This window comes from Rhodamnia argentea, chromosome 8 (assembly GCF_020921035.1).
Source record: "Rhodamnia argentea isolate NSW1041297 chromosome 8, ASM2092103v1, whole genome shotgun sequence".
NCBI classification, from domain to species: Eukaryota; Viridiplantae; Streptophyta; class Magnoliopsida; order Myrtales; family Myrtaceae; genus Rhodamnia; species Rhodamnia argentea.
The window spans coordinates 3,757,346-3,782,764 of record NC_063157.1 but is presented as its reverse complement, the minus strand read 5'-3'; the positions used below and the strand labels follow the sequence as shown (position 1 = coordinate 3,782,764).

The following is a 25,419-nucleotide window of genomic DNA, read 5'->3' as shown; positions in this document are numbered from 1 at the left end:
GAATTGACTCAATTAATCGAAATGCAAAAGGTTTATGATTGAATTGACACAAATGCAAAAGGTTTATGACTGAATTGATATCAATAAAAATATTTAGGATTGAATTGGCACCAATGCAATAGGTTTATGACTTTTTTGATACTTTTCCCCATTTGAACATGTCCAGATCTTCATTGCAAACAAAAATGGACCATTTTGAATTTCTCCGAGCGTTCCAGAGTTGGACAAACAAGAAGAAGATTAAAAAACAAAAGCTTGTCGATCATAGCAGAGTGTGTACATCGGGATCACCTGATCCATGAAGAAATTGCATCAAATGTTTTCGAACCCTACAGTGGTCGGCCCAAAATTTGAGTATTTTGGTAAAACGAACGTCAAATTGAATCGACTTCGTCATCATGGCATGAAAACTCGCTCTTGAGAAATTGTACATTGGATTAGATCAGGATTGATATAATTAGAAGATGATAGGTTCAATGCGATGAGCGTATCGCTATGAGGAAATAGATCAAGAAATATCTTCCAGCGGGACATGGAAAGACAGACCAAGTACACAAGGCCTTGTATTTGCTTACACCGTCTATCCTAGTGCTCGAATGGGGTGTTTAGATTCGGGCAATTGAATTAACAAGCCATATCGGATTAAGAGCCAGCAAACTGAGCAAAATCGCCCGGCACCGAGGAGCGAAGTGGATAGAGGGCGCCCAGATGGCCCCAAGAGGATGTGAACGACGATACGAAGCGGTTCATCGCCCGCACAGGAGCTCTCTCGCGGACGCGGACTTCATGCAGTTGCCACGTAAGTCGGCCAAGGAATTTGGGTTCTGCAGCGAAGGGGTTCTAAGGATACTGTATGTGGCCGAAGATTTTGATGACTGAATCATGAGAGCTGCGAAGATGAAGATCTTGAGGGCGAAGACGGCTGAGCTTGGGTCGACCATCCGAAGTCGTCGCTGTTTATCCATATTACGAACCTAATTAGCACGGGTCATGTTCGTACTTTTTTTTTTTGTCGAAATGTTCATACTTCATGATGACGTGTCATGATGGTTTAGTTTTTTTTATTTATTTATCAAAAGGAAAGTACTTCCATTAACTTTCAAGTTCTAGAGAAATAAAGACAACTGGCGTCCTTACATAACAAATCCCAAAGGAGTTGAGGGGGCTTGGAAAGCCAATTAGGAGAGAGATAACCAAGTCTACGAGCTTTTGCGACCCAATCTGCACACCCATTAATTTCACGTAGGGCATAAGTGGCTGCGACACCATTCAAATGGGCCGACATCTCTTTGCAATCTTCCAAAATATTTCGAATCGGCCATGGGCTTTGTTCCAAGTCCGTGTGGCCTTCCACCGTGGAGCTACAGTCAGAGGTAAGTACACAGGGTATTAGGTCAGTACACGTTGACCAGACAACATCTCCTTCTCTCCCCTTTTTCTCGATGCTTCCCACAGTCCTCTCACACCTTCGCGCACAGGTAGGGTTTCCGCCATGGTGGCTGAATCTGCTCGAATCAAAATTGCGAAGCCATCGACCAACATGCCGTTGCTATCTCTGCAGATGCCGGCCAATTAAGCTACGGGTTCTCCATCCACCCACGAGGCGTCGATGTTGAACTTCGTCCCGATCTGGAGGTAACCACTCCCCAATTGCGCCATTTTGGTCTATACCCTTCTGTGACGCATCCTTCTGGGTAAAGGTTCCATCTTTGTGCATGACTAGGGCGTCGGTAATGGTTGACAAGGGGGAGATCTCGCTACCGCGGAAAATGTCAAGAGTTGCGGGACTTCCAGATTCGCCAAAGCAAAATTGCAAACATCTCTCTCTACGAAATGGCAGAGTTGCGGGACTTCCAGATTTTTTGTATTATGATGGTTTAGTTGAAATGGGTAGTCTAGGAAGCGGGAGTCTAGTATGGGGTTTTCTCGTACTTTTGGTACAAATGGAGGCCCAATAATAATAATAATAATAATAAAACCAACTTTAGCTTCTATTCTAATTATATATAAAAAAAAAACCACATAAAAAATATTAACTTTCATTTTTGTCCAAATTCCATCGACTTGATACCTAAAAAGCCCACAACTTTAGCATTTGTACCTATTATATCCAAAATAATTTTTTTTCTCATAAAAATCCCCAACATTTCTTTTTGTCACAATTCTACCGCTATTATCCTTCCGTTCATAATTACCATTAATTAATCTTACGTGGCATTTTCACAACGTTAATGAATTACACCTCAACAAAGATAACATGAAAAAAAAAAAAAAAATTCTCTGATTCTCTTTTATTGTCCGCTTTTCCTACACATTCTCAAGAGATACGTAACCACTCAAGACAGTACATTTTGAATTGTTAGTGACAATCAACAACATGAAACAAAGCTAGACGTGGAGATCTAATTATTTAGACCCACGAAGGATATAATGGTCAAGACTTTATGATAAGGAGCAAATTAGTGAAAAAGGGAGTGGAAAAAGGGTTACCATTTTATTTTATTCTTAATTCGGAATATTTTAAATATTTATCTTTAAAATTTTCAAAAAAAGACTTCAAGTGTCCTTATTTTCTCAAAAAAGGATATGAAGTGAATTTTGTTTCAAATAAGGGTCCGAAGTGCCATCATTATCTTAAAGAAAGGCCTGAAGTTATGGTTATTTTAAATAAGGGCTTGACCTTGCCGGTAGGTTGGCCGGCCAAATTTTCTGGCCGATCGAGGGTATTTTTGTAAAAATATAAACATAATCTCATTTTTTTATTAAATTAAATTTAAAAAAAATAAAAAACACAAGTGGTCAGTAGTCGTCACCCCACTACCAATAGGGCGGCGGCTATGGTTGTTAAGGTTGCCGGTGCCTCGGCGGGGGTTAGCGACCCTATCGACTAGCGACGAGGGCCTAGTAGCCCTTGCCTGAGCCTGGAGAGGGCCCCGACACCTCTCCCGGATCCGGGCGAGGGTCGGCGGCCCTCGCCCAAGTCTAGTCGAGGGTCGGGGTGGGTCGGAGGACGTCATCTACCCCCGATTCGGTCACGGCCAATGATCGCGACCCTCGGCTAGACCCGAGTGAGGGCCGCCGACCCTCGCCCGGACCTAGTCGAGGGCCGCCGACTCTCGCCCAAATGCGGGAGAGGGTCGAGGTCCTCTCCCAACTCACGCAAGAGCTACGGGCCCTCGAGGCCCTCTCCCAACTCAAGCAAGAGCTACGGGCCCTCGCCTAAGCCGGGGGAGGGTGATTCCGTGCCGAGGACCCCGACAGTCATAGCGGGTGGGGCGGCGGCTACGAGCAAAAGGTCAAAAACCTCCCGATTGTGTTCTTCTTCTTTTTATTGTTTTTTTCAAAATTTCTTGAAAAAGGGGAAATTAAATAAAATAATAAATGGCGAAAATGTCCCTAACTAAAATGACTCAGGTCCCTTTTTGAAACTAATATAGTCACTTAATGCCATTATTTTAAATAATGTGCATTTCAAGCCATTGTTTGATACAATCAACGCACTTCATGCCTTTATTTGAGAAAATGAGGGTACTTGAGGCTCTTTTTTGATTTTTTTTTTTTTTTTTTATCTTTTTCTCTTATCTTTTTTAATTTTTTTATGTTTTCTTGGTTTCGGCCAATCGTCAGCCACGATGACGACCGAGACTAATTGGAGGAGAGCTCGAGGCTGGGCCGATCCCGGTAATTTTGCACTCGCCCGAGGCCTGCGATCCCCGAGCTTGCCATATATGGAAGCCATGTCTTCGCATCGGGCCACATCAGTTGTTGAAGAAAGCATGAAGCAAAGAGAGCGGAAGCCATGCTTCCTTCCCGAGCATGACTCATTTAGTCTAGGTCTGAAGCCTTGCTGATAATCGAGCGCAGTTCATGGCCGTCGGGATCTCGAGCTCGCAGTCAAGGCTCACGACCATGGACAAGCCGCGGTTGCCAGATTCGTAGACAAGCTATCTTGCGAGCCATGAAGGATCTCCTCTAAATTTGGTCTTGTCCATCACTGCAAGGCGCCATGACGATGGAGGGGTGGCTGGGCCATGGACGGGGCCGCAAGGGACGATTAGAAGGTGAGCGACGACAGAGGAAAATGGAGCCAACCAGGGCGACAGAGGAAGGAAAAAGAATGAGGAGGAAGAAGGAGAAAAAAAATTAATAAAAATAAAAATATACCAAAATTTCAAAAAAAAAATGAAAAATGAAGATAAAGTAAAAAAATAATTAAAAAGAAATGAAATGTGAAAGACGAGGAAAGAAAAATGAGAAAAATGTTTTTCTCTTCTCAAAAAGAGGAGAACATTTTCCTCACTTTTGAAGGAGTTTTTTTTTTATGGGAAAAATATTTTTGTAAACTAACTTATTTTCCGCAAACCAAAATATGGCCGTAGGTGAATCTCACCCCCACCAACGGTGGATGAGGTCAATGCCGCTGAGGGCTCACCGTCGTTAGGCGAGGTCACATCTCAACATGGCTGGGTGAGGTCCTCACCGACGGCGATCGATCATAGGAAGAAGAAAGAAAAAGGAAAAAGGAGAAAGAAAAGACAAAAATAAAAATAAAAAAATAATTCTAAAAAAATATTAAAAAATTGTCAATGCCGGTGCAAGCTAGTCAAAATTAGCCGGAAGGACCGAATTGACACAACTACAAAAGGTTTACTACTGAATTGACACACACACAAAAATTTACTATTTAATTAGCACAAATACAAAAGGTTCAAAACTGAATTGGCAAAACGAAAAGGTTTATGACTAAAAGTACAATAAATTTAGGGAAAATTTTGTTTAAGGACTTGAAGTGCTCTCGATTTCCCAAATAAGGGTTCGAAGTGAACGTTGTTTCAAATAAGGACATGGAGTGCTCTTTTTATTTCAAAGAAGGGCCCGAGTATGGGTATTTTAGTCATTTTTCTTTTTAAAATTTTTTTCCTTTTCTCTTTTTTTCCTTTCTTTTTTTCGTTTTTCGTTTTTATTTTTGCCCTAGCTCACTAATGGCTGGCCGTCGCGCCAAGGCGGTAGCATCCTCACCCGAGCGAGCCTAGGGCGGCCCTAGCCGAGGCGAGTAGAGGGCGACCTCGTCGGCCTTGCCCGGCCTCGCCTCGCCCGGGCGAGGTCGAGGCCGACCCTTAGCTCACCTAGGTGAGGCCGACGGGGACGAGATCTGCTCCGACGCTTTACGTATTGCGACGCTCGCCTTCACGGCGAGGGCCGCCCTCGACTCGCCCGGGCGAGGTCGAGGCCAACCCTTGGCTCACCCGGGCGAGGCCGACGGGGGTGAGATCTACTTCAACACCTTCCGCATCGCGACGCTTGCCTTCACGGCGAGGGCCGTCATGTCCGAGGCCGTCGGGCAATGCTAGAGCCTCGACTCGGGGAGCACGAAGTAGATGCGGTTCTGCAAGAGCTCATCCTCGTTGGCTAGGGCCGGGATGAACTCCTTGCATGGAGTTGTAGATGAAGCCCGAAGAAGAAGAAGACGGGGACGACGCCTCTCGGATTCGAAATTTTCGTGAGGGCTAGAGGCCCTATCTAATGGTCGGCGAGGTTGCCGGCTCTCGTCGGCCCACCCGATCCCCCACCAATTGTGGGTCGGTGACCACAGGCGGGAGGGGCGACCCTCTCGCTTGTGTGGCTTTTTTTTCCTCTTTTTTTTATAAAAAAATTAAAAATCAGAAAAAAGGAAAAATAGAGAAAAATTTATTAAAAATTAAAAAGTGAAATGACGAAAATACACTTTAGGCTAGATCATTTTTTGAAATCAAGCCCTTAATTGAAATATATTATGTCACTTCGGGCCCTTATTTGAAACAAAGTCTACTTGAGACCTTTATTTGAGAAAACAAGAGAACTTCAAGCCATTTTTTGGATTTTTCCCATAAATTTAGGATTTTTTTTTTATAATTATCCCAAAGATAAAGTCTAAGAGCAACAAACTTATAACGGGAAAGCAAACAATGTAACAAAAAGAGAACAATACCCAGGTTCGAACTTTTTATTTGTTTTCTAATACCAGGAGCAATATAATCAATTTGCTCTCGAAAGCATAAATTACTTATATAAAGGCATAAATTGAGAAAATCGGCAAAAAAAAAAAAAAAACTTTCGACAATTAAAAGACAAACCACACGTCGCAATCACATTGGATTTTGCCTGGCTACGGCGGATTAATCTCTCTCTGGAGAGAGAGACTATAATTCGGTATTTTAATTTGTGAAGCCAATCAACATCGGCACATGGCAACTGCTGATCAACAATAAGAATGAGATTTATCTATATGCCTGTAGTAGCCATTTCTTTTCTCGGACAGACAAAGATGAGAAAATATTCGGTGGTTTGTAACGACCGCGTATTTCACGTCAGAGGATACGTGTCGCCTTTTGAATGGAGCTGTGTAGGTCCGTGCGCTCTCGTGGGTTGATGACGTGGTGGTGACGAACCGCCGAGTATTTTCTCTATCACGGGCGAGTAATTTTTTCTCGGGCTCGCCTTTGATCTGGCCCGACTTTTGTGACTGTTCTTATATAAGGTGAACGGAGTTGGGTAAGAAATTTTTTAGCAGTACACCCTCGATCCGTCCAAACCGGTTTTATTGAACAAATCAGTGGTAGGACCGGTGGTAATCCGGCTTCCTAAAGTCAGGAAATTATTCAGGACTCTTTTTTTGAACGCAATTTAACAGGAATTGACCCGTCAACTATAGTTTTTTTTTTTTTTCTTTCTCTTTTCGATTAATCTTGTTTTGTTTTTTCTCCTGATTTTTTCCATCTATTTCCTGGGCAGAGTATTTCCATTTTTCACCAGCCAATCTCCTCAGTTCATTCCGTAGTCCTCACTGTAGCAGGGTTCGCCATCTCGACCCCTCAAGCGCGCAGTTCGACCGTCGCCCGTTCTTCAGGGGAAGTTCTCCGGCGACATAGGCGCATCAGGTGCACCTCCGCTCCGCATTCTCGAACTTCACCTTCTTCCTCCGCTTCCCGTCGCTCGGTCGTGTCGATTTGGCCTCAGTTTCGACTTGGAACTTGTAAGATTTTGCTGTTCAGATCTCTTTGTTTGTCCATAGTTTTTGGATCTCGAACGGCCCTGTTTTTGAGCCCTTCTACTTTGGTCGTAAGCTTGCTTAGCTGCGTATTTGTGCTTGTGCATTTAGGTTTTCGCGCTGTGTCGCGCAAATTTCGTTGATTGCTTCAGTGGCTTCGCTCGTGTAGACTGTTGAAATGGCTCACTTTTGGACCAAAAAAAAAAAAAGAAATGGCTCACTCACTCTTTCGACCATTATCGTACTCTTAACTCAACTAACGATGGTAGAATGGTGTTTTTTTGTCTAATGTTTCCTATTTTGCAAAAATCAGCACAGCAGCGATCTGCTTATATTTTTGGTGGGTTTCTTCTTTGAAATTGCCGGTTAGTTAGTGATGTAACTTCATTCAGTGATTATTATTTTGTGAAGGTTTACTCTTTACGGTGGACCTGGAAGGATAATGCCAAGAGAAAGCAATGAAAGATCTGAGAGATAGGTGCAGGGTGGTGACTCTGGTCATTTTGGCCATACTGGTTGTCTCATGGATGTGATATGCCATATATGTACCCAACATATATCCCGCCCCATATCGTCGCCGCAAAATGTCTTGTCAGGGAAGTATGGGCTGTATCTGTATTATGAAGGTTGGAAGAAGGTTGATTTCGCAGATCACCTCAACAAGCTCAATGGCGTGCCTGTTCTTTTCATTCCAGGCAATGGCGGTAGCTACAAACAGGCAAGCCATTTCTGAGTATTGTGCAGATTGAGTTCAGTAGTACCTTGCTCTCCTCCCCAAATGCCGCCGCTACTGCATGCATTTTAGTATTTACTGTTATGTTTTCCGATAAACGTTTATGGTAGCAATAATGAATGTAATTCGGGCATAGTGTATGGTTCTAGCAACCATAGGTGAGAGGAAGCTATGAGTTGCTGGGCTAAGAAATTCATTGGCTAGTTGATTGGCAGGTTCAAATTCTCCACAGAGGGAAGAAAAGGAATTCAGGCTCTCACATGTGATTCAGTTGTCCCTTCCCGTGACGAATGATATAGCATTGATGGTTTGCCAGTTTACAATTATCAAATGATCCAACTACGGTTCTCCCTCCCATAGCAAGCGCACGTACCTCAACAATTCTAATGCTTTCAGTGAGTTGTCACCAAATACAGTCCCATGTTGCAAAATCTTTTTTATGCAGGATCCTTTGTCAGTTTGCTTCTGCTTATTCTTTGGCAATATTATCGTCAGATTCGAGTTTATTGTTCATTTAATGTGGATAAGGTCTGGATATTCTTCCATTTCTGACAGGAATGTCCGGAAGTTGATTCATGAAATTCAACTACTTTGGAAATTGTAGTTTTTCCCCTGATTTCAAGCCTTTCCATATGGATTCCCTCTCATAGTAGAGGATTGTTTGCGACATTCATCTTGTTTTCTTAGAAGTCCCTGCTCATACCCCCTGCTCATACCATCTATAAGGAAAGAGTTGTGCTTTTCGTATCTAACAAGAGGCATGGATTCAATTCTCTGAAGTGGAAGTATTTTGAGATGTTACAGTTTTCTGAGGCGCTACACCTTTCTGAGTTGTTTAGATTTGGGGACCAGGATAAACAAATTGGGGAGCCAAGTTTTATGCTATTGTATTGGAGTTAATTTGCTTGAAACGGTTAAGCTAAGAGGCTATTGTGAAATTTCTTTTCTTCTCTGATTATTTTGCCACTCTAGGTATATGAGCTGGCTCTTGAGCACTCTCAATTTATTTTGCATTCTATTTTAAGGTTGTTATCCACTGCAAAAAGTTTCCCGGTAAAATGGCACTTGGCTTTTAGCAGTTCACCTAGATTTGATTTTCTTCTTTGATCATATTGAATGTGATTCAGTAAACACCAGTATTCTTTCATGCCACTAGAGAGAGAGAGAGAGAGAGAGAGAGAGAGTGGTGCAGAGAAGATGCTTAAATGAAATGATCCCCAAAGGGTCAAAAGAACATCACTTAAAAGGTACTCTTAGGTCACTTAAAAGGTAATCTCAGGTCAAGTGCTAGGAGCAACCATGTTACTGTAAAATGAAATGATCCCCAAAGGGTTAAAAGAAGGAAAAAAAAAAAAAAAACACTCACTTAGAAAAGTACTTTCTAAAGACGCCTTCACTCCTACAATTTAAGGAAATAACTTCATGTAAGTGCATCAGGAGTTTAGGAAATTGTTTGGAATAATAAGAATCGAAGCCCTCAGGAACTAGCCCCTCGATCGCCTGGAGTTGCTGTGAAGTTGCTGTGTGGTGGCTGTACCTATTTCGAATCGCTCGCAGCAAGGCTTTCACCCTCGTAACATGGTAAGGCCTATGGAGAATTAAGTTCTTCATAATAGCAGGATGCACCTTATTATGCCAAGTTCGACCACCAAAAATCTGTCCACGCTTGCTCTCAATTATTCTTGAAATACATGAATTGGGTGGTTCCAATTCTAACCAATCGCTCACGTCTCGGAGAAATGACAATCTCATCTCCTGGTTCCAAAACGCTGGATGTTTGAGTACCTCTGATGCTTTTGGCCTGCCCGTAATTAAAAACAGTTAAATATTGACCCAAAATCTCGAAGAAATGATACACGAAAAAGACTGAGGTAGTTTAAAAGCATCGTGCAATTTCTGAAACAATTAAAATCAGAGAGCACTCTTACCTCAACATAGGAGCCGGGTTCAATAATGACAAAACCAAATCTTGAATCTCACAATCCAAACCATTTACATGAGCTTTATGAGGTTTGGCATGATTTCCCAAGGTGACACAAAAAAGGAAGACACGCCCAAGATTGAATATATCGCCTTCTCGTGTTGGGAGTGCCCTACGACGAAGCATATTCGGCTCTCGCCAGTCCGAGATTTCACAACAAACATCAGAGATCAACAAATAAAGATGTCATGATTACTTTCGTAGAAGATCAAACTTACCATAACCACGATTTTCCCAGACGGAATTCCCTCCTTGGAGGCATTTGATGATTCCCATATCGGTCAATCTAGCCGATAACATGTCACTCATGGTAATCAGCACATTATCGGGCCCGATATCTCCGTGAATAATATTCAACTCGTGCAAATGAGCCACTGCTAATGTCATGTCCCCGTATGATAAATAGACATGATTAAAAAACCACCAATTAAATAGCATCTTAAACACTCAGAAATCTTTAGAAACAAAATGTTATATTAAGCCGTAAATACTACCTCATGAGATTCAACAGCAGAAGTGTCGGACGCCCAGGAGACGTCCACAACTCAAAATTCTTCATTAGCTGCCTAAGGTGTTCCAATTTTTCTCCGTATTTCACGTTAGAGAAAGCAAGGAGGTTCGCATGTGTTGAAACTGCTCGAACTATATCCGTTAGAGTGCCATCACAAAGATCTTGACAGATATATATGAAATCGTTGCTTTCTATCACGGGTTCATACAGTACGACATTTGGGTGCCGACAATCTAATAAATTGGCGTGTATCCCTTCGGCAACTTTACGGTGACCACGAACAAGCCGCTTCACCGCAACACGTCGATTGCAATAAGTCCCGTGGAAAGTTGTAGTCCCATGACTACCCGTTCCTATGACTCTTTCCAATATCAAAACAATATGATGATGGACAAAACGATGGCCAGAACGATCAGCGCTCGTTTGGACAGAATGAACGGCGCTCGTCTCCACAATGTTATTCCTCGCCTTGGTTATCTTTTGACAAGCATCACGTAGGATTTGAAGATCGTCATTCGATTTGACGTGAATGATCTGGCACCCGCCTGCTTGGCTAGTGGTACCATAACGCATGCCAGAGATCAGTTGGCAGTGCACCTAGCATTGGAGATAATGTCAAGGTCAGGTAGGTATTCATTCTGATTCAATCTATCGCATCCTGAATTGCGAGAGCTAAACAACCAGATATAGGGCGAAAGGAACACAACTCCACATTCGGATCAACATGCAGCACAAGAGTTTAAAAAAGATAGTTTTGAAAGCGATCGTCATGAATGTGGCACGGCGACGCAGCACAGACACATGCATGCACGCATTGAGGGGAGCAAAAGTACCGTGTAGTTAGTAGTGATGAACAGGTCGTTGATGGCGACGAGCTCCACCTGGTCCCTCTGGGGTGCAACTCTGGCCACCAAGCGGTTGATCCTGCCAAAACCTTAGCACCAAAAAAAGACCACCACGATCAACAAAGCGCGAGATCAAAAACAAAAGAAGAAAAACAGAAAACATGGACAGTGCAGCCGAGATGATAAGCAACTGACCGTTAATGCCGAGCTTAAACTTTCCCATTGCACTTCAACAGAGAGGCTGAGTGACTTTTTTTCTCTAGAATTATAGTAAACAGGAAGATTGAATTTCTCTTGTACGGAAAACGTTCTATATATAGGGAAGAATCGGATCAAAGAGGAAAAATTCTCAGATGATTCATTAGAAAAACAAATTCACAAAATAGGAAACTTACTCTCTTTCTTTTTTTCCGTTCAAAATAAGAAACTTATTTCTTCTTTTTTTCGTGTTCGAAATAGGAAAGTTACTTCTTCTTTTTTCTATTCAAAATAGGAAACTTACTTGAATGTGAATAAAAAATAATATACTAAGAGGGAGGGCGGGAGATGATAGAGCGAGCCTTCGGACGAGTAAGTTTATTACATGACCTTCTCCACTTACGGTCTCTCTCTCCCTCCCCCGTCTTCTCGCTCGCGACCGAGCTCTGCTCTCTCTCCTCCGACGAAACACACCGCCGCCGTTGCCTCAGCCGTCGCCAGATCGCCGCTCATCTCTCCTTCTCCATCACTGTCCCTCCCGACTCGCGACCGAGCTCTGCTCTCTCTACTCCGGCCATTTTTTTTTTTTTTAATCTGATGGGCACTTCCTTTTGAGAATTTTACTGATGTAACGTGAGTCATTTCTTTTGCCCATTGATTAATTTGTTCCGACAAATTTTTATTGAAAATAATTCTTGCGTTCTCCAATTCTTCTTTTGCATGATTTCCTTGCAATCCGTAGATCTTTGTCTATGCTTGAATGATTTCATGCTTCTCCAAAGAAGGAATATGTGCTCGGAGGTGAGTGCTGTGTTTGTTCGTCGATCATGTTACCCACGTTGGGTAAGCAGAATATTGGAAATGATTGAATCACCTTAATTCTTAATTAAGCACCTCAATTTCTCTAACCATAGCTTTTTGTTCATAATAATCTGCTTACAAAAGAAAAAAAAAATTAAAAGTGCTGAGATATCATGGATTAGAAGATGACTGGGCAAACGCAAGAAAAAAAAAATGGTAACTAAAGCCAATTAATTACAACAATTGCAATTGGTAAGCTTTCAATGTACAGTTTCCTATATTTTTATTTCTTGGATGGGTAAACTTGGACTGGTAAACGGTGGGATGTGACTATTTCAAGAAGCAATATTGATTTTTTCTAACTGAACAAATCATCTTTAGAGATCAACAGTCACATCAATCAGCTACGCCAGATAGGAAACGGCTCAATGTAAAGATTTAAGAAAGGCATGCCAAGATTAACATGCTTTTTATTTAACATGTTCCTCGTCACTACACATGAAAGGCCAACCTGTTGGGACATTGCCTCTCTCCCTCATTTCCTATAACTCCGTCAAAATTTCAAGTGGGGGGCACTTGCATTGACCCCCAATACTCCACAAACATAAATCTTAGACAGCTGCTGTATTGCCCATTAAAATAGAAGCAAGACTTTTCGGGTGTTTCTGTCTCTACTACCGAGTCTAATCACCTAAACAATCTCTGCTATGACATTCAACAAGGAGATTGATTCTTTGGTGATAAAGGATGAGAAGTCAAGATTTCATCTTAATACCACAGCAGAACTTCTTAGGTGTTTTCTGTTACTCCACTGGATATTGTCAATGTGGTGTGGTGATATAACTTCTGTATCACTTCCAATGACTATCTAAAGGGGCTTTATCTTCATTTTAATTAATGGAGGAAAAGATGTGATGCCCAAAGCTTGGAAGATGCTCTGATCAAACGTGTAGTGGTGACACCTGAAGAAGGAATCACGACAACTCTTGATCCTCTTAATGCAGTTGGTAGCAGAGATGCGTTAGCCAAGATGCTATACTCTCGCTTGTTTGATTCGTAATGAACTTGCATCATGCTTTCTTTTTCTTTATCTGACTGGTGTCTCCTAATTGGTACTCCCTTTTCTACTTATTGCACTCTAAGAGGTCATAATTTTGCAGGATCATCGAAAAAAATTAACCTTTCAATCGAGCAGGATCCAGCATCAAAGTCCTTGATTGAGGTTCTTGGTATGTATGGTTTTGAAAATTTTAAATCCAACAGGTAAGTTCACCGATCAAAACTGTTTTATGTCCTTATCCTCCACGGTGCTTGCAAGAGAGGAGCATGGTTTTTCAATTTGAGTGTGAGCTAAAGCTTTGTTAGACGATTCATTCATAATGACACTACGGCAAAAGACCAAAATAATGATGACAGTGAGTTTAACCTGTTGTAGTTTACATTAGTAGCCTTTATAGGGAGTTACCAAAATGAATTTTGGTGAGGTTCTTTGTATAGATGGTAAATATAGTGGAAATTATTCGACTTGTTAGGTTGAAAGTTTCAACGGGGCTTTCAGGAGAGGTCATTCTTTGGGTTCACAGAGGACCAGTTAATATTGTTGTAACATAATTGGTGGTGTTTGCATTTCCATTGTAGAGCATTTGGATGGATTGGCAACAGCCACTTGTGCAATTTGCACGTCCTTTAGCTCCTTCTTATTGTCCTTTTGATATTTTGGGCTTGGATCAATATGTCAATATACAAGAGAGGTATACTTGAAGCATAAATGGCATTGCAATTTGTATAAGAGCTTGATCCTCAAGAAGAAGTTTGGTGTTGTTCCTCCCTTAATATCTGGCAAATTTGATTAACCTCTGCATGTTCATACGTGGACTCCCTGGTTAGCATGCCTATGTGTTGCCATAAGTTTTGCTTCGCCCTGTCCACTGCAGGTAGCAACCAAGTCAATTAAAACAAGAGATGTTGAGGGTGCTGTGTGGGTTATATCCTAATTTGCATTTTTCTAATTGACAGTTTTGAGCAGTTTTGCATAAGCTTCAACCAATGAGAAGCTGCAGCAACATTTTAATCAGGTTAATTTGATAATTCTGTTTGCTTATCTTGCAAGTTTTATAGAGTTCACGCTCAGTTAGTTTTGCGATGTGTGTAACCAATGTGCAGCACATCTTCAAAATGGAGCAGGAAGAGTACAGTAAAGAAGAGATAAATTGCAGCTACATCGAGTTTGTTGATAATCAAGATGTATTGGATTTAATCAAAAAGGTATGTCATAATTGACACCATTGAAAATCCCGCGCTTTAAATTCAACTACCTTTTTTGTGCGTGCGTGCCTGTTGAGCTATTATCTAAAATCAGTGGATCCTCTTCAGAAACCTGGAGGGATTATTGCTTTTCTTGATGAGGCCTGGTGTGTTCGTTTGTGGTTTCATGCAGTATGTTTCTCAGATCTACCCATGAAACATTTGCCGAGAAGTTGTACCAGACTTTTAAAAGAAACAAGCGTCTTATCAAACCAAAGCTCTCTTGTCCTGCTTTTGCCGTATTACACTATGCAGGGGAGGTAAGTGTCAGAGTAGTTCAATGTGCTAAATTATTGGAATCTGAATTAATTTGTAATCTTTCTGGTTTCAAAGGTTGGAATCTGAATTAATTTGTAATCTTTCTGGTTTTTTAAAAGGTTACCTACCAGGCCAATATATTTCTGGACGAAAATAAAGTTTATGTGATGGCTGAACCTACTGCCTCAAAATGCCCATTTGTGGCATATTTGGCCCTCCCCGCCTGCATTATTTTTTTTTTAACTTTCCTCTTTTTTAATTTTTTTTTAAAAAAGAAAAGGGAAAAAAACAAAGAAAAAACAAAATCAAAAATAAAAAAAGCAATTGACGAAAATGCCCTTGAGAGCCCATTTTTGAGATTACATGGCCACTTTAGGCCCTTGTTTGAAATAAGTCGTGCCACTTCAAGTTCTTATTTGAAATAAAGTTCATTTTGAGCCTTATTTGATAAAATGGGAGTACTTTGGACCCTTATTTGAAATTTTCCCATACGTCTATTATTGGATCTGCACTAGGGTGGATGCTTGTAGAGGTCACTAGGGCACCACAGCATGTTAAAGGCCTTATATTGGATTGATGTGCAGGTGGCAAGATATCTTGAACATGTAAAAATTCTTGATGTGCTATCACTAGTGATGGAATCATTGGATTTCACTATAATTTAATCAAATTCTCTTCATTCTGTAACGCCTTCAAATCTGCATTATCATCATCTCGTCCGATTGCATGATGAGGAGTCAATTAGGCCTCAGTTGAGCAACAAAGATGGGGTTGTGGAACTTTATTTTTTCGATCTGTCAATTACAGTTTCCACAGCATCATTAGCTGGTTCATGTGCACAATCTGGGGAGGGATGTGCTCCTGTGTCTGAATTTACTGTTAATGTAATACTTGTTTATTTTACTAGGTCAAAAAGGTGGTGGGACCCACCTTTAAAGTAAAATAATAATAAAAAGGGCTTCTTGAGCCTTCCTTTCCACAGCTCACGCACATAAAGGAGCAGAAAAGAAGAAGAAGAAGAAAAAGAAGAAAGAAAGAAGGAGAAGGGAGAGAGGGAAAAATAGGAGAAAGGATCGCGCGTGTGCGCCACTCGCCACGTACGCCACGTCGAGCTTGTTCTACTACGTGCCGCCACGTTAGGTAAGTGCTCGCAATCCTCGTTTACCTAATCGGAACGGTTTTCGTAGCTAGGGCTCAAATTCGGATTTATAGAAAAATTGAACTGCGAAGTCAGATTTTGGAGTCGTTAAGTCAAGATTCTTTGGGGGAATGATAGTTTAGGGTGTTGTGAAACTGTGGGACTTTACAGAACTCGATTTGGACTTACGGTTTGCCCGGAACAAGTTTTTCAAATCTGGTGCGCTACAGTACACTGCGAACAGCAGACTTTGAAGGCTGATTTCTTTAGTTTCTGATCATCGGTTGGGTTGTCCATGTTAAGGATCTTGTAGTACATCGAATAAGCTTCGTGTGGACTATAAGATCACTTAAATCGGAGCTCGGTGGAGGAAGATATGACCCGAGAGATTTCAATACGTGCAGTGAACAGTACGCAACCAGAACTGTTGCGGCCATTTTTGCTAATTTTCGAATAGATTCTAGTCAAACCATGTTGGGGCTTTTGTAGTACATTAAAAGATCTTTCTTTAGACTGCAAGTTTGTCTAAATCGGAGCTCGGGTGAGAGAGTTACGGTCCATTTAAGCTAGTAGCGCAAGCTGCGCATGTCGGACAACATGCATGTCCGCTATAGGAGATCGTTTTGTTGGTGCGTGGGTGTCGCTTTAGCGACAAATAAGCCTCTTTCATTCGAGTTATGCTTTTGGGTAGCATATTACTTAGTTTTTAATACCATTTTTCATATATTTGATAGGATTTCGAACGTGTCGATCCGAGTAAGCTTTATATTTTGCTCCTGGCATTGTCGGGTGAGTGATACCATTTCTTCTTTGTATTTGTACTCATATTTCAAAAATGATAATACTAAGTATGTTATGATTGGAGAAAATAGCATTATTCGTTGCATAAAACAGGATCGAACATTTACCGTTGTTTTGTTCTAATTGATACGGTTTGCAAACGATTTGTGCTACTGGTTTTGAGTTGATTCTGCTATATTCTGGTGATGAGGAGGATGTTGTTGTTTGATTTTGTGGTGCTCAAGATAACCGTGAACCCGGTTGAAGGGTTTGTGGGTATGCGCATACTAGTTAGGATATCCTTGTGGGCCGAGCCACCGGCATTGTAGGTGGAGACCTTGCCAAGGGGGGAATCTTGGTCGTCTTTTGTCACGGGCGTTATACGTGATCATGGTTAGAATCTTGAGCATGAGATTGGCCAATGGATAGACCATTGGCATATGATTTAATGAGATTAGTCGATGGATAGACCATCGATATGTGTTTTGACGAGATTGATCGGTGAAATTAGACCATTGATGTATGCTTCGATGTTATTATCCGATACGAATACTTTTGCTATGAATATATTATGTTAAGATAATATATAACTTGTTTTCATCATAAAGGTTTGATATGTTTCGAACTTGATGTAATATCTTACATTTTGAATATTAAGTATGCATAGTGATTGTTCGATCTGCTTAGAAGAAATGTATTACTCACTGAGCCGTGTTAGCTCACTCCTTCCATTTCATTTGTTTTCGGGTTCAGCGAGTCGCCGGTAGAACGCGAGAATAACGTTAGCTGAAGGATTTTTGGGTAGGGGAATTTTTGCTACAAAGTGTACGTAGGTGTGTTGAGCTTTAGAGATAGCTCTTTTGATGAATGTATGTATAGGTCTGTTTGAAGATTTTTAGAAAGCTCACTTACTATAACCGCAAGACCTTTTTATCGTATATATGTGAATGTATATATATTGATATCGGGTTGAGCAGTGTTATTTTTGAGGCTGCATCCTTTGAGAGAAAGGATGGCCGTGTCATTGCCTTGTTCTTGTAGGATCAGGGGTGTGACAGTTAATGTCTTGTTTCTATAGTAGTGATGAAGAAACCTACGGTGTGCTACTGCATTATAGTACGTAGCATGTGCTCATATGCATGTGTGAGCAAGGAACTCTTGGAATTTTATTTGTATCTTCTTTCTTTTCCCTTGAGAATCATGTGTCCTTCAGGCACACTTCTGAGTTGATGAATGAATTGTCTTCCTACATGTCAGGTGGGAGCTGTTTACTTGTGGTCTTATGTTTTCAACATCTTGCCGGTGTCCGCAAGTAGTATAACAAGAGAAGATGGGAAGATAGAAGTATCGGTGAAAGATACAGAATCTACAACAGGTATGAAGGAGTTTGTCCAAGAGTGCCCTGAAGCACTTCTTTCATCAACAAAGTGCACCTCTACCGGTGACTTGGATGAATTTACGCTTCCTTTGGTAAAACCTGAGGCGAATAGCCAGGTAATTCAAACCGACTCTGAAATAATATGTTAAACTTTGTTTATCTTGAGAGCTATTCCTCATGAGGGTATCTTGACAAGTCAGTAGATATAACTTTCTCAAGCAATTTAATCACTCTCAGATTTCCATGGCAGGTCTCAACTCCATGGAAATCAAGCAATGCTTAATGAAGATCCCGAAGAATATCAATCTCCAGACATTTTGGTACCGTCAACTATTGCAGCGGTAATCTCTGTCTCTGCTCTGCATTTGCTTTTTTGTCCCTCTTTCTATTTTGTGTATAAACTTACTCCGAATTGTTGATAGGGGGTATCGTCTTTTCCGGAAATGAAGTATTGAGGAGCTTGTCGTCAAGATGGATTAATAGTATACACTCAGTGTGACCACTGATTCGAGAAAATTTCTCGCTTAAATATTTCATTTTGTCGTGAGTGAGATGTCTTGCTGATCTAATTTCTCACCATGTCGTAGATTGTCGGATTTATTGTGGGAACGTTCCACACATCAGAGGTTTACTGATTGGCACTGGCGCTCCCTTAAGAGTCATAGAAGACTCTGCTCCTTTACTGGGGTAATTGCTCTTGCTTCTAGCTAATCTTCTGTAGCTAAAAACGCATGAAAAGCTCCAAACATGCTGGTTCAAGTATCGAGTTCATGTTTTGTTAGCTTGTCATGCAGTTTAATTCTATGCTACCATAACACAGAATGTAATGATGTATTTGTTTAGCATCTCTCTATTGACTCCTACACACGCGGCTACCATAAAAGTTTTGAGTTTTTATCGGGTTTTCACCGCATAATTATCCTGGACTATTTTTGCTTGCAGATGTAACCAAGTCAGATTCGACTGCATATTTCTCTTCTCTTTTCTTTATTTCCCAGCTTTCCGACACCAGTGAACCATTGGTTACTGGATACTTCACTATCTGATAATTTCCTCTTCCTGGTAGCTTGGTGATTGTTTGGCGTGCAGCAAGTGTAACCTTTAGGCTTTCGATTTCATGTATGGCGGTACGAGTAGCAGTTTGCAGAATATTCCTGTCACATCTTAACTTGTTTAACCCAAAACCTTGATTTCGACCTTGATTTTGGTACTTCTGCAATATGGTAATACTTTCAAGTGGTAACTTTCTTAATCGGGACATCGAAAGATTTTCTTCAGAAGAGAATGAAGTTGTTCTGGTCCAAGTTTCTGACACTACTATTACAGGGATGCAGCCACCCTGCTGTTACCTTGATCATGGGAGGAAATCTTCTCAGAGGTACGATAGCATAAAAGACTCGTTTGGATATCCCTTCTTTGGTTGTAAGCATCAGTAATCAAGAGCAAGTGAAACTGAAGTCCCTAGATTGGCATGGTTTTTTGTTCCTGACCTCGAAAATGGACACTTAAAAGTCTGGGTGGTGTTTCAGGATTGAGGGGTTCAGGCGTTCAGCTATTTCTGACTGCCGCAGTTGTAGTGGTTGCGTACATCTTACTTCCTATCGTCGGGATTGTCATCGTGAAAGGTGCGCTGTACCTTGGTCTGGTGCATGAAGATCCAATATATCTGTTTGTTCTCCTTCTACACTGTGCCCTTCCTCCGGCGACAAACATAGGTATGGTCAGCTCGCAATTCTCAACTAGCAAATTGACCAATACTTTTGGTCATGATCAGGTGGATCGTTTACGGCATTGGATCAGTGATATAAACTTACTTTTTCGGAAGGCACGATGACCCAGTTGTTTGGAGTAGGTGATAGCCAGTGTTCTATTGTGATGCTGTGGACGCACACCTTGGCTTCGGTTGCACTAACAGTTTGGTCAACCATCTTCATGTGGCTAGTAGCTTGACTTTCTTTCGGCTAACTATCTTCATGGAGGGTGGATGCATTTTGCCTCATGTTGGATTGATTCAGCGACGAATGTGGAAAATAAGGCATCCCTCCTTTTGTGCATCGACCATAACACTCATCATGGTTCTTTTTCCTGGCGTCAATTGTGCATGGCCAAGTTATGCAGCCGGATATTTGGTCGTTCCCTGTTAGCAACAGCAGTGGGATGTAACGATATTTATTCAGCTTCTCAACCTGAATTGGCATCTTGGTAGAAGCCTGCTTGTAGTGATATTGCTTGTGCATCTTGGTTTGATCCTTCTATTTAGGTACTGATGGTACTCATGGTTTGTTTGAAAATTAGGATGGTATGGGAGGACCTTAGTTTTCTTATACAGTAGTGCAAAAAGCTTGCAACCGAACCAGTATTATGAAAAATTGGTGAATATGTGCTGCATATGCTACGAATCGAGCTGATGGTGTTCGCTTCTCGTTAGATTTACGTTCATCTCGTGGATGTACCAGTCAGCAAGCCGTAGGCTTAAATAGTAGGTAGTAAACCTGTTCCGAGTGCCCCAAGGGAAGCTTCAAAGGAGGTAGCTCTTGGAAAAATCATTTGAGGCAACACCAACTTGTAATGCAAAGGGGATGGATGACGTAGCCTGCCCGATAGAAAGCAAGTCACCGTTGCCTCTGTGGAGCGTAAGTTCGGTTTGGAACAACATTGTACGTGGTCAGTTGCTCTTCCTGTTCTCCAATAGATTAACTGCTTTATCATTTAGGTTAATGGGAAACTTAGGGGTGGGTTAAAATTTTGGTGGCCCTTCAATTTCAGCGCAATATCTTCCGTCGCCGTTGTAATTTTGCATAATTAGAGAATGCGCACCACAGTGCAGGGTGACCAGGAGAGGAAGTATCAGAGACTATTTGTGTCACCTCAAATGGCCCGCTATGTTAGGGCCAACTGGATGTCAAGTGTTGGAAGGATCTTGAGAAGCAAAATCAACAGCTATGTTGAAGCAGAACTGTAATCGATTGTGAAGGTTGTATACATAATGGAAGCCACAAAATAGAGAGAAGGAACAAGACTAACATCATTGTATTCAGACCTTATTAGCCACCCCCAATAGGACATGGGATGCTGGAATGTACAGTAAATCCAATTGCCCTCTCTTAAGAGTTTCATTAGTCCTCATTGATTGAAACATATAAACAAGGTCTCCAGTAAATGAAAATGAATCGAAGCTATGTTCAAAGAATTTTTAGCTCAATATCGGCATGGCCAACCCGTGCCTTATGCGTTTCAAAGAGGTCTCTGCATGCTTCGACAAACTTGCCGTGCACCTTGTCGACCTGCCAAATGGAATTTGAGATCACAAGTAGCAGTATAAACCACATGGTATGTGTCAACTTTTGTCAGGCCACGACATTAAGACACTTTAAGCATCCAAGTTTCGGATTGTTCAGAAGAATGAGTGCAGAACTCCATTTTTGTTGTGTAAATGTGAAGTCAGGTAAACAAAAGCAGCAAAGTATATTCAGAAGACAAAAACCAACAAGATTTACCTCTTCCATGGTGGGTTTGGAGGTTTTCTTAAACTCAATGGGTCTACCGACCACCACATGCATTGGATGTTGGAAGGGTAAAGGAGATCTGTGAAGAGAAAACCACGTAACATACTAATGGATGTTTGGGAGCATTACAGTTGTACTATAGACGAGTGTCTCATTGAAAATCATCAACAATCCCACAATCTCATCTTTCCTAATTCAGCAAAGAGAGTCATTGGAAATCATCAACATACCCAAAGATTCCCCAGAAGAAAACTGGCGTAAACTTAATTGCTCTAGAAAATTGCAGATACAACTTCCCACCAGGCTTCCACCACTTGTAGACATTTGACTGTAGCAAGACAAGGACAAAAAAGATATGTGCGCTTTAGTTAGTAAATCAAACAAGCTGCATCAGACAACGAATTAGAGCGGAGAAGAGGCGAAGACAGAAATTACTTGACCGAAGCAGAAAACTGGAACCAGGGGGCAGCCCATCTCCATGGCTATCCGCACAAATCCTTTTCTTGATTTAATAAATGCAATCTACAAAAGGAAATGATTGCACATGTTAGAATTCTATTTGGACTATTATATACAGAGAAAAGGACGATAAACAAATCGCTGGCTGAATTCTGTTGTTTCATATAGTACATTCAAACTATTCTTATGTGTCGGTTCTGTCTACGCTGGAGAAGGAAGCTGCTTGTGCAATGGGGACTCAATAACCATTTATAAGTTCCCAATACAGAAAGGAGAAAGTGGAAACATATAGTTGAGGTAGAGCTCACGGCTTACCGCATTTGTGAATCCTCAATCCTATTCCATTTATCACTGCATAATCCCAGATCAAGCATTGATAACTACCCCATATTCTTGTCCAAAAAGTATTTTTGAACTGTCAAAATTGAGCAATGACTATGTTTAGGGCGCAGGAGGGGGTGCAACTAAAGTATCCTTCAACTTCTCCAGATACAATATCTTTACTAAGCAAACCATATCCAGCATACCAGGCAGTGAACTAATGAATGCTATTTATCATGCCAAAAAATCAATCATCCTTGATCCCACTAAAAATTGGCAAAAAGGTGTCAATTCAGCGAAACATGTTGCCTGATAGAGTGAGCTGAATTGTGACAAGAAAAGATGGAGTTCAGAGAGTTAGACCTCGGAATGACGCTCCATGAGGAAGGTCTCTTGTACACCGCCGGGCACAATGATACAGCTGTAGCCAGCACCCAATAGGGAAATGAAGTTTGTCTTAGTTGCCGGCGTGAGACCCAACCATGTCCATATATGTCTCAGAAATGGAGTGTAAAACACCTACGGAGTTTTCTCCACTACGTGATTAGACAGAAAACAAAGGCTCCATAAAATGCATAACAACTGGAATGGCTAAGGGGAAAAGATCTTACTGCACTACTAGCAAGGACTTTAATTTTCGGGAGAGGCATGAAACCAGTGAGATCAGCAAGCGCAACAACACCAATTGGAAGTACTGAATGTGGTTCATATCCAAAAACTGCATGCACATATATTTGAATAGTTAATTTGCGCATACGAGACAAAAAAAATATCTCAAAGATTCTTAGGCTAATAAGAAGTTCAGAAGAAGAAAAAGTTGGGCATTAGCCGGCTGCTCTTCACAGTTCATAGGCTAATCAGAAGCCCAGAAATACAAAAAGTGGCATCATCAGCCTGATCTTCAAATAACGTTGTATCATATATTTCTAATGCAGATTAAATTGGACATAAACACTGATGAATAGGTCATGTTCTCTCTTGCATCTCAATCAACACCCACAAGACAGAACAATTTGATCAAGAGAAATGCTGTTACAACTCAAAGGGATGCAAACACACAACAATCTGATCCCGTGGTATTCCATGCCGTCGCTTCATTGATTCATACTGGAACTATCATGACTTAAACAACCAATCCTCATCTTTCCCCAATTAGACGCGTCATGGCCAAGCCCTTATCAGAAAAGCAACTGAAACGCTAGCAGAGTAAGTCCATCTGCCTACTTTACACAGCTACACTGACCAACAACTATCCGTTACTTCAAAATGACCTTTGATTACCCTTAACCTTAAATCTTCGGCATTGATACCATATTCATCAACCCTTTCACCCAAACCTATTTTTATTAAATCAACTGGAAGAACAAGAAGAATGCGAGGGACTGACCATAGGCGCGACTAGGATCAAAGGCTTCTATATCCTCCACGTGCAGAGTAACAGGGAAATAACTGCAAGCATGTTTACATATGTACCTGAAGACCAAACCCACCATCCCCAAATCAATCACATTCTCCACAACCCAATACGAAATTACTCAGAAAATCAGTTCATCAGCTCTGAGAAACAAGACCAAAAGGAGAGGAAAAGGAGATAAGAAGGTAAGAGTACCTCGACAACTTTCTGCCTAATCTGCTTCTATCATTAATTGGAAGGAACATAAATATCACGAGCAACCCACAAACCCTGATCAGTCAAAAAACCGAACAGCTTTTAATGATGCACAAGCAAACTTTTGACCCCAAAAGGCAAAAACAAAATTAAGGAAAGAGCAAAGAGCAGAGAGAGCTCACAGAAGGGCTTTGGAGGGAGAAAGGAAGAAGAAAGAGAAGAGGACCAGTAGGGAGACGAAGTGAATAGCACCCAACCAAATCCCTAAAGCCACCATAGTGTGCCACAAATTGGACGACGGAAACTCCTCTCTTCCATTTAAGACTCTCAGCTTCTTCAGATGATCTTCATCAACCTTGCTCTCCTCGCCCATCTCTCCCGAAATGAACCAAAACCCACCAAAAAAACCAAAAAAAAAAAAAAATTCCGCTTTTCTATTACCTGCAACAGCGATGAATCAATGTGCCACCGGGGATTCGCAGAATTTCAACCCAGAAAGAAAAAAAAGTCCCAAGAAAGAGTTCTTTCTGCTTTTTCACAAGAAAGGGCAAATCATGATTTTCCCCACCACCATCACCAGCATCCTTTTCGGGAGAACACCCGTGCTTTTATGGGATTTCCCACCTCCGCACTCTACTGGAAGTCTCTCACGTGGTCCCGCCACAGACATTGCAGGTGACAGGCTGCTGAAAACAACTAAAGAACGAATTGTTTTCAATGGGGATGATGAAATTTCTCTCTTTTTTGGGTCCAAGGCGTGATAGTAGATAACTGGGTAAAACCGAAGGACCCGGTTACCGCAAGCGGCTTGCGCCTATGAGTTTGACTCTGCCACTCAACTTGGCGGCATTAAAAATCGAAGCTTCGGCGGCGTTCGTCCAACGTTTTGGTTTGCGAAGGGACGCGTGCCTCCGATGACGTCCTTGGGGATTGACGTGTGTGGTTCGAGACTGACCAAGCCTATATCCAAGGTGTGGTTCGAGACTGACCAAGCCTATATCCAAGAGCTGCCATTATTTGCCTTTTTTTTCTCTTTTTTTTTAGATATGTTTATAAAAGTCTTAAAATTTGCAATCGAAATTCTAAAACTTATAAAAAAAATATAATCAAATCTCAAAATTACAATCGAGTACTTTTATTAATCTCATATAATTTGTCTAACGAAAAATATTAACGTAACTTTAAAAAAACTTCTCTTTCCTAGATGACGTGACTAGAACGAGATCTCTTAAATTTAAATTTGATTTTTAATTTGATTTTTATTAAATTAATTTAAAAAAAGGTAAATTTTTTTAAAAAAACCCGCCCAAAGGTGGCGACGCTACCGCTCCACCACTGACGGGAAGGGCCAGCAATGGTAGGGAAATGGCCGGGGCCCGACGGCCCTTGCCGACAGCATGCGAGGGCTGCCAGTGGCGGGCGGGGCTGTTCAGATCTTGGTGTCAATGGCAATCCACGGCTGGGTCGTGCAATCAACTGATGGTGCAGATTGACGGGAGGAAAACAAATGATTCCCACCGACTTCTGATTGTTCTCACAAAATGGTCCCTCGTGGAAATAACCACACCTG

At 41.4% G+C, this 25,419-nt stretch overlaps 1 protein-coding gene and 2 pseudogenes across 2 annotated transcripts; 2 read left to right on the top strand and 1 right to left on the bottom strand.

Moving 5' to 3' along the window:
* Positions 1-15,323, top strand: part of LOC115744708 — a 93,731-nt pseudogene extending 78,408 nt beyond the window's left edge.
* Positions 15,324-17,928: 2,605 nt separating this feature from the next.
* LOC115744709 lies at positions 17,929-19,973 on the top strand (annotated as a pseudogene).
* An 888-nt stretch (positions 19,974-20,861) lies between these two features.
* Positions 20,862-24,789, bottom strand: LOC115744799 (diacylglycerol O-acyltransferase 2D). 2 transcript variants are annotated; one of them, XM_030680153.2, is made up of 9 exons: positions 24,032-24,788; positions 23,850-23,924; positions 23,628-23,713; positions 22,852-22,958; positions 22,604-22,759; positions 21,896-21,982; positions 21,691-21,788; positions 21,452-21,539; positions 20,862-21,238 (listed from the first exon to the last, which is right to left on the bottom strand). In XM_030680153.2, the coding sequence occupies exons 1-9, from the start codon at positions 24,220-24,222 to the stop codon at positions 21,137-21,139; spliced, it is 990 nt and encodes a 329-aa protein (XP_030536013.1). In that variant the 5' UTR covers positions 24,223-24,788; the 3' UTR covers positions 20,862-21,136. The 2 variants fall into 2 exon arrangements, with proteins under 2 accessions (XP_030536013.1, XP_048140085.1); XM_048284128.1 differs by lacking the exon at positions 20,862-21,238 and having other exon boundaries at positions 21,287-21,539; positions 24,032-24,789.
* Positions 24,790-25,419: the final 630 nt, after the last annotated feature.

Excerpts from the sequence above, each read along its gene's own strand:
- LOC115744799 (XM_048284128.1), bottom strand. The coding sequence starts at position 24,222 with ATGGGCGAGGAGAGCAAGGTTGATGAAGATCATCTGAAGAAGCTGAGA. Across the intron at positions 22,760-22,851 it reads AAGTCCTTGCTAGTAGTGCA|GTGTTTTACACTCCATTTCT; the intron begins GTAAGATCTTTT and ends AAAACTCCGTAG. Across the intron at positions 21,540-21,690 it reads TTCTTCTGGGGAATCTTTGG|ATCTCCTTTACCCTTCCAAC; the intron begins GTATGTTGATGA and ends TTCTCTTCACAG.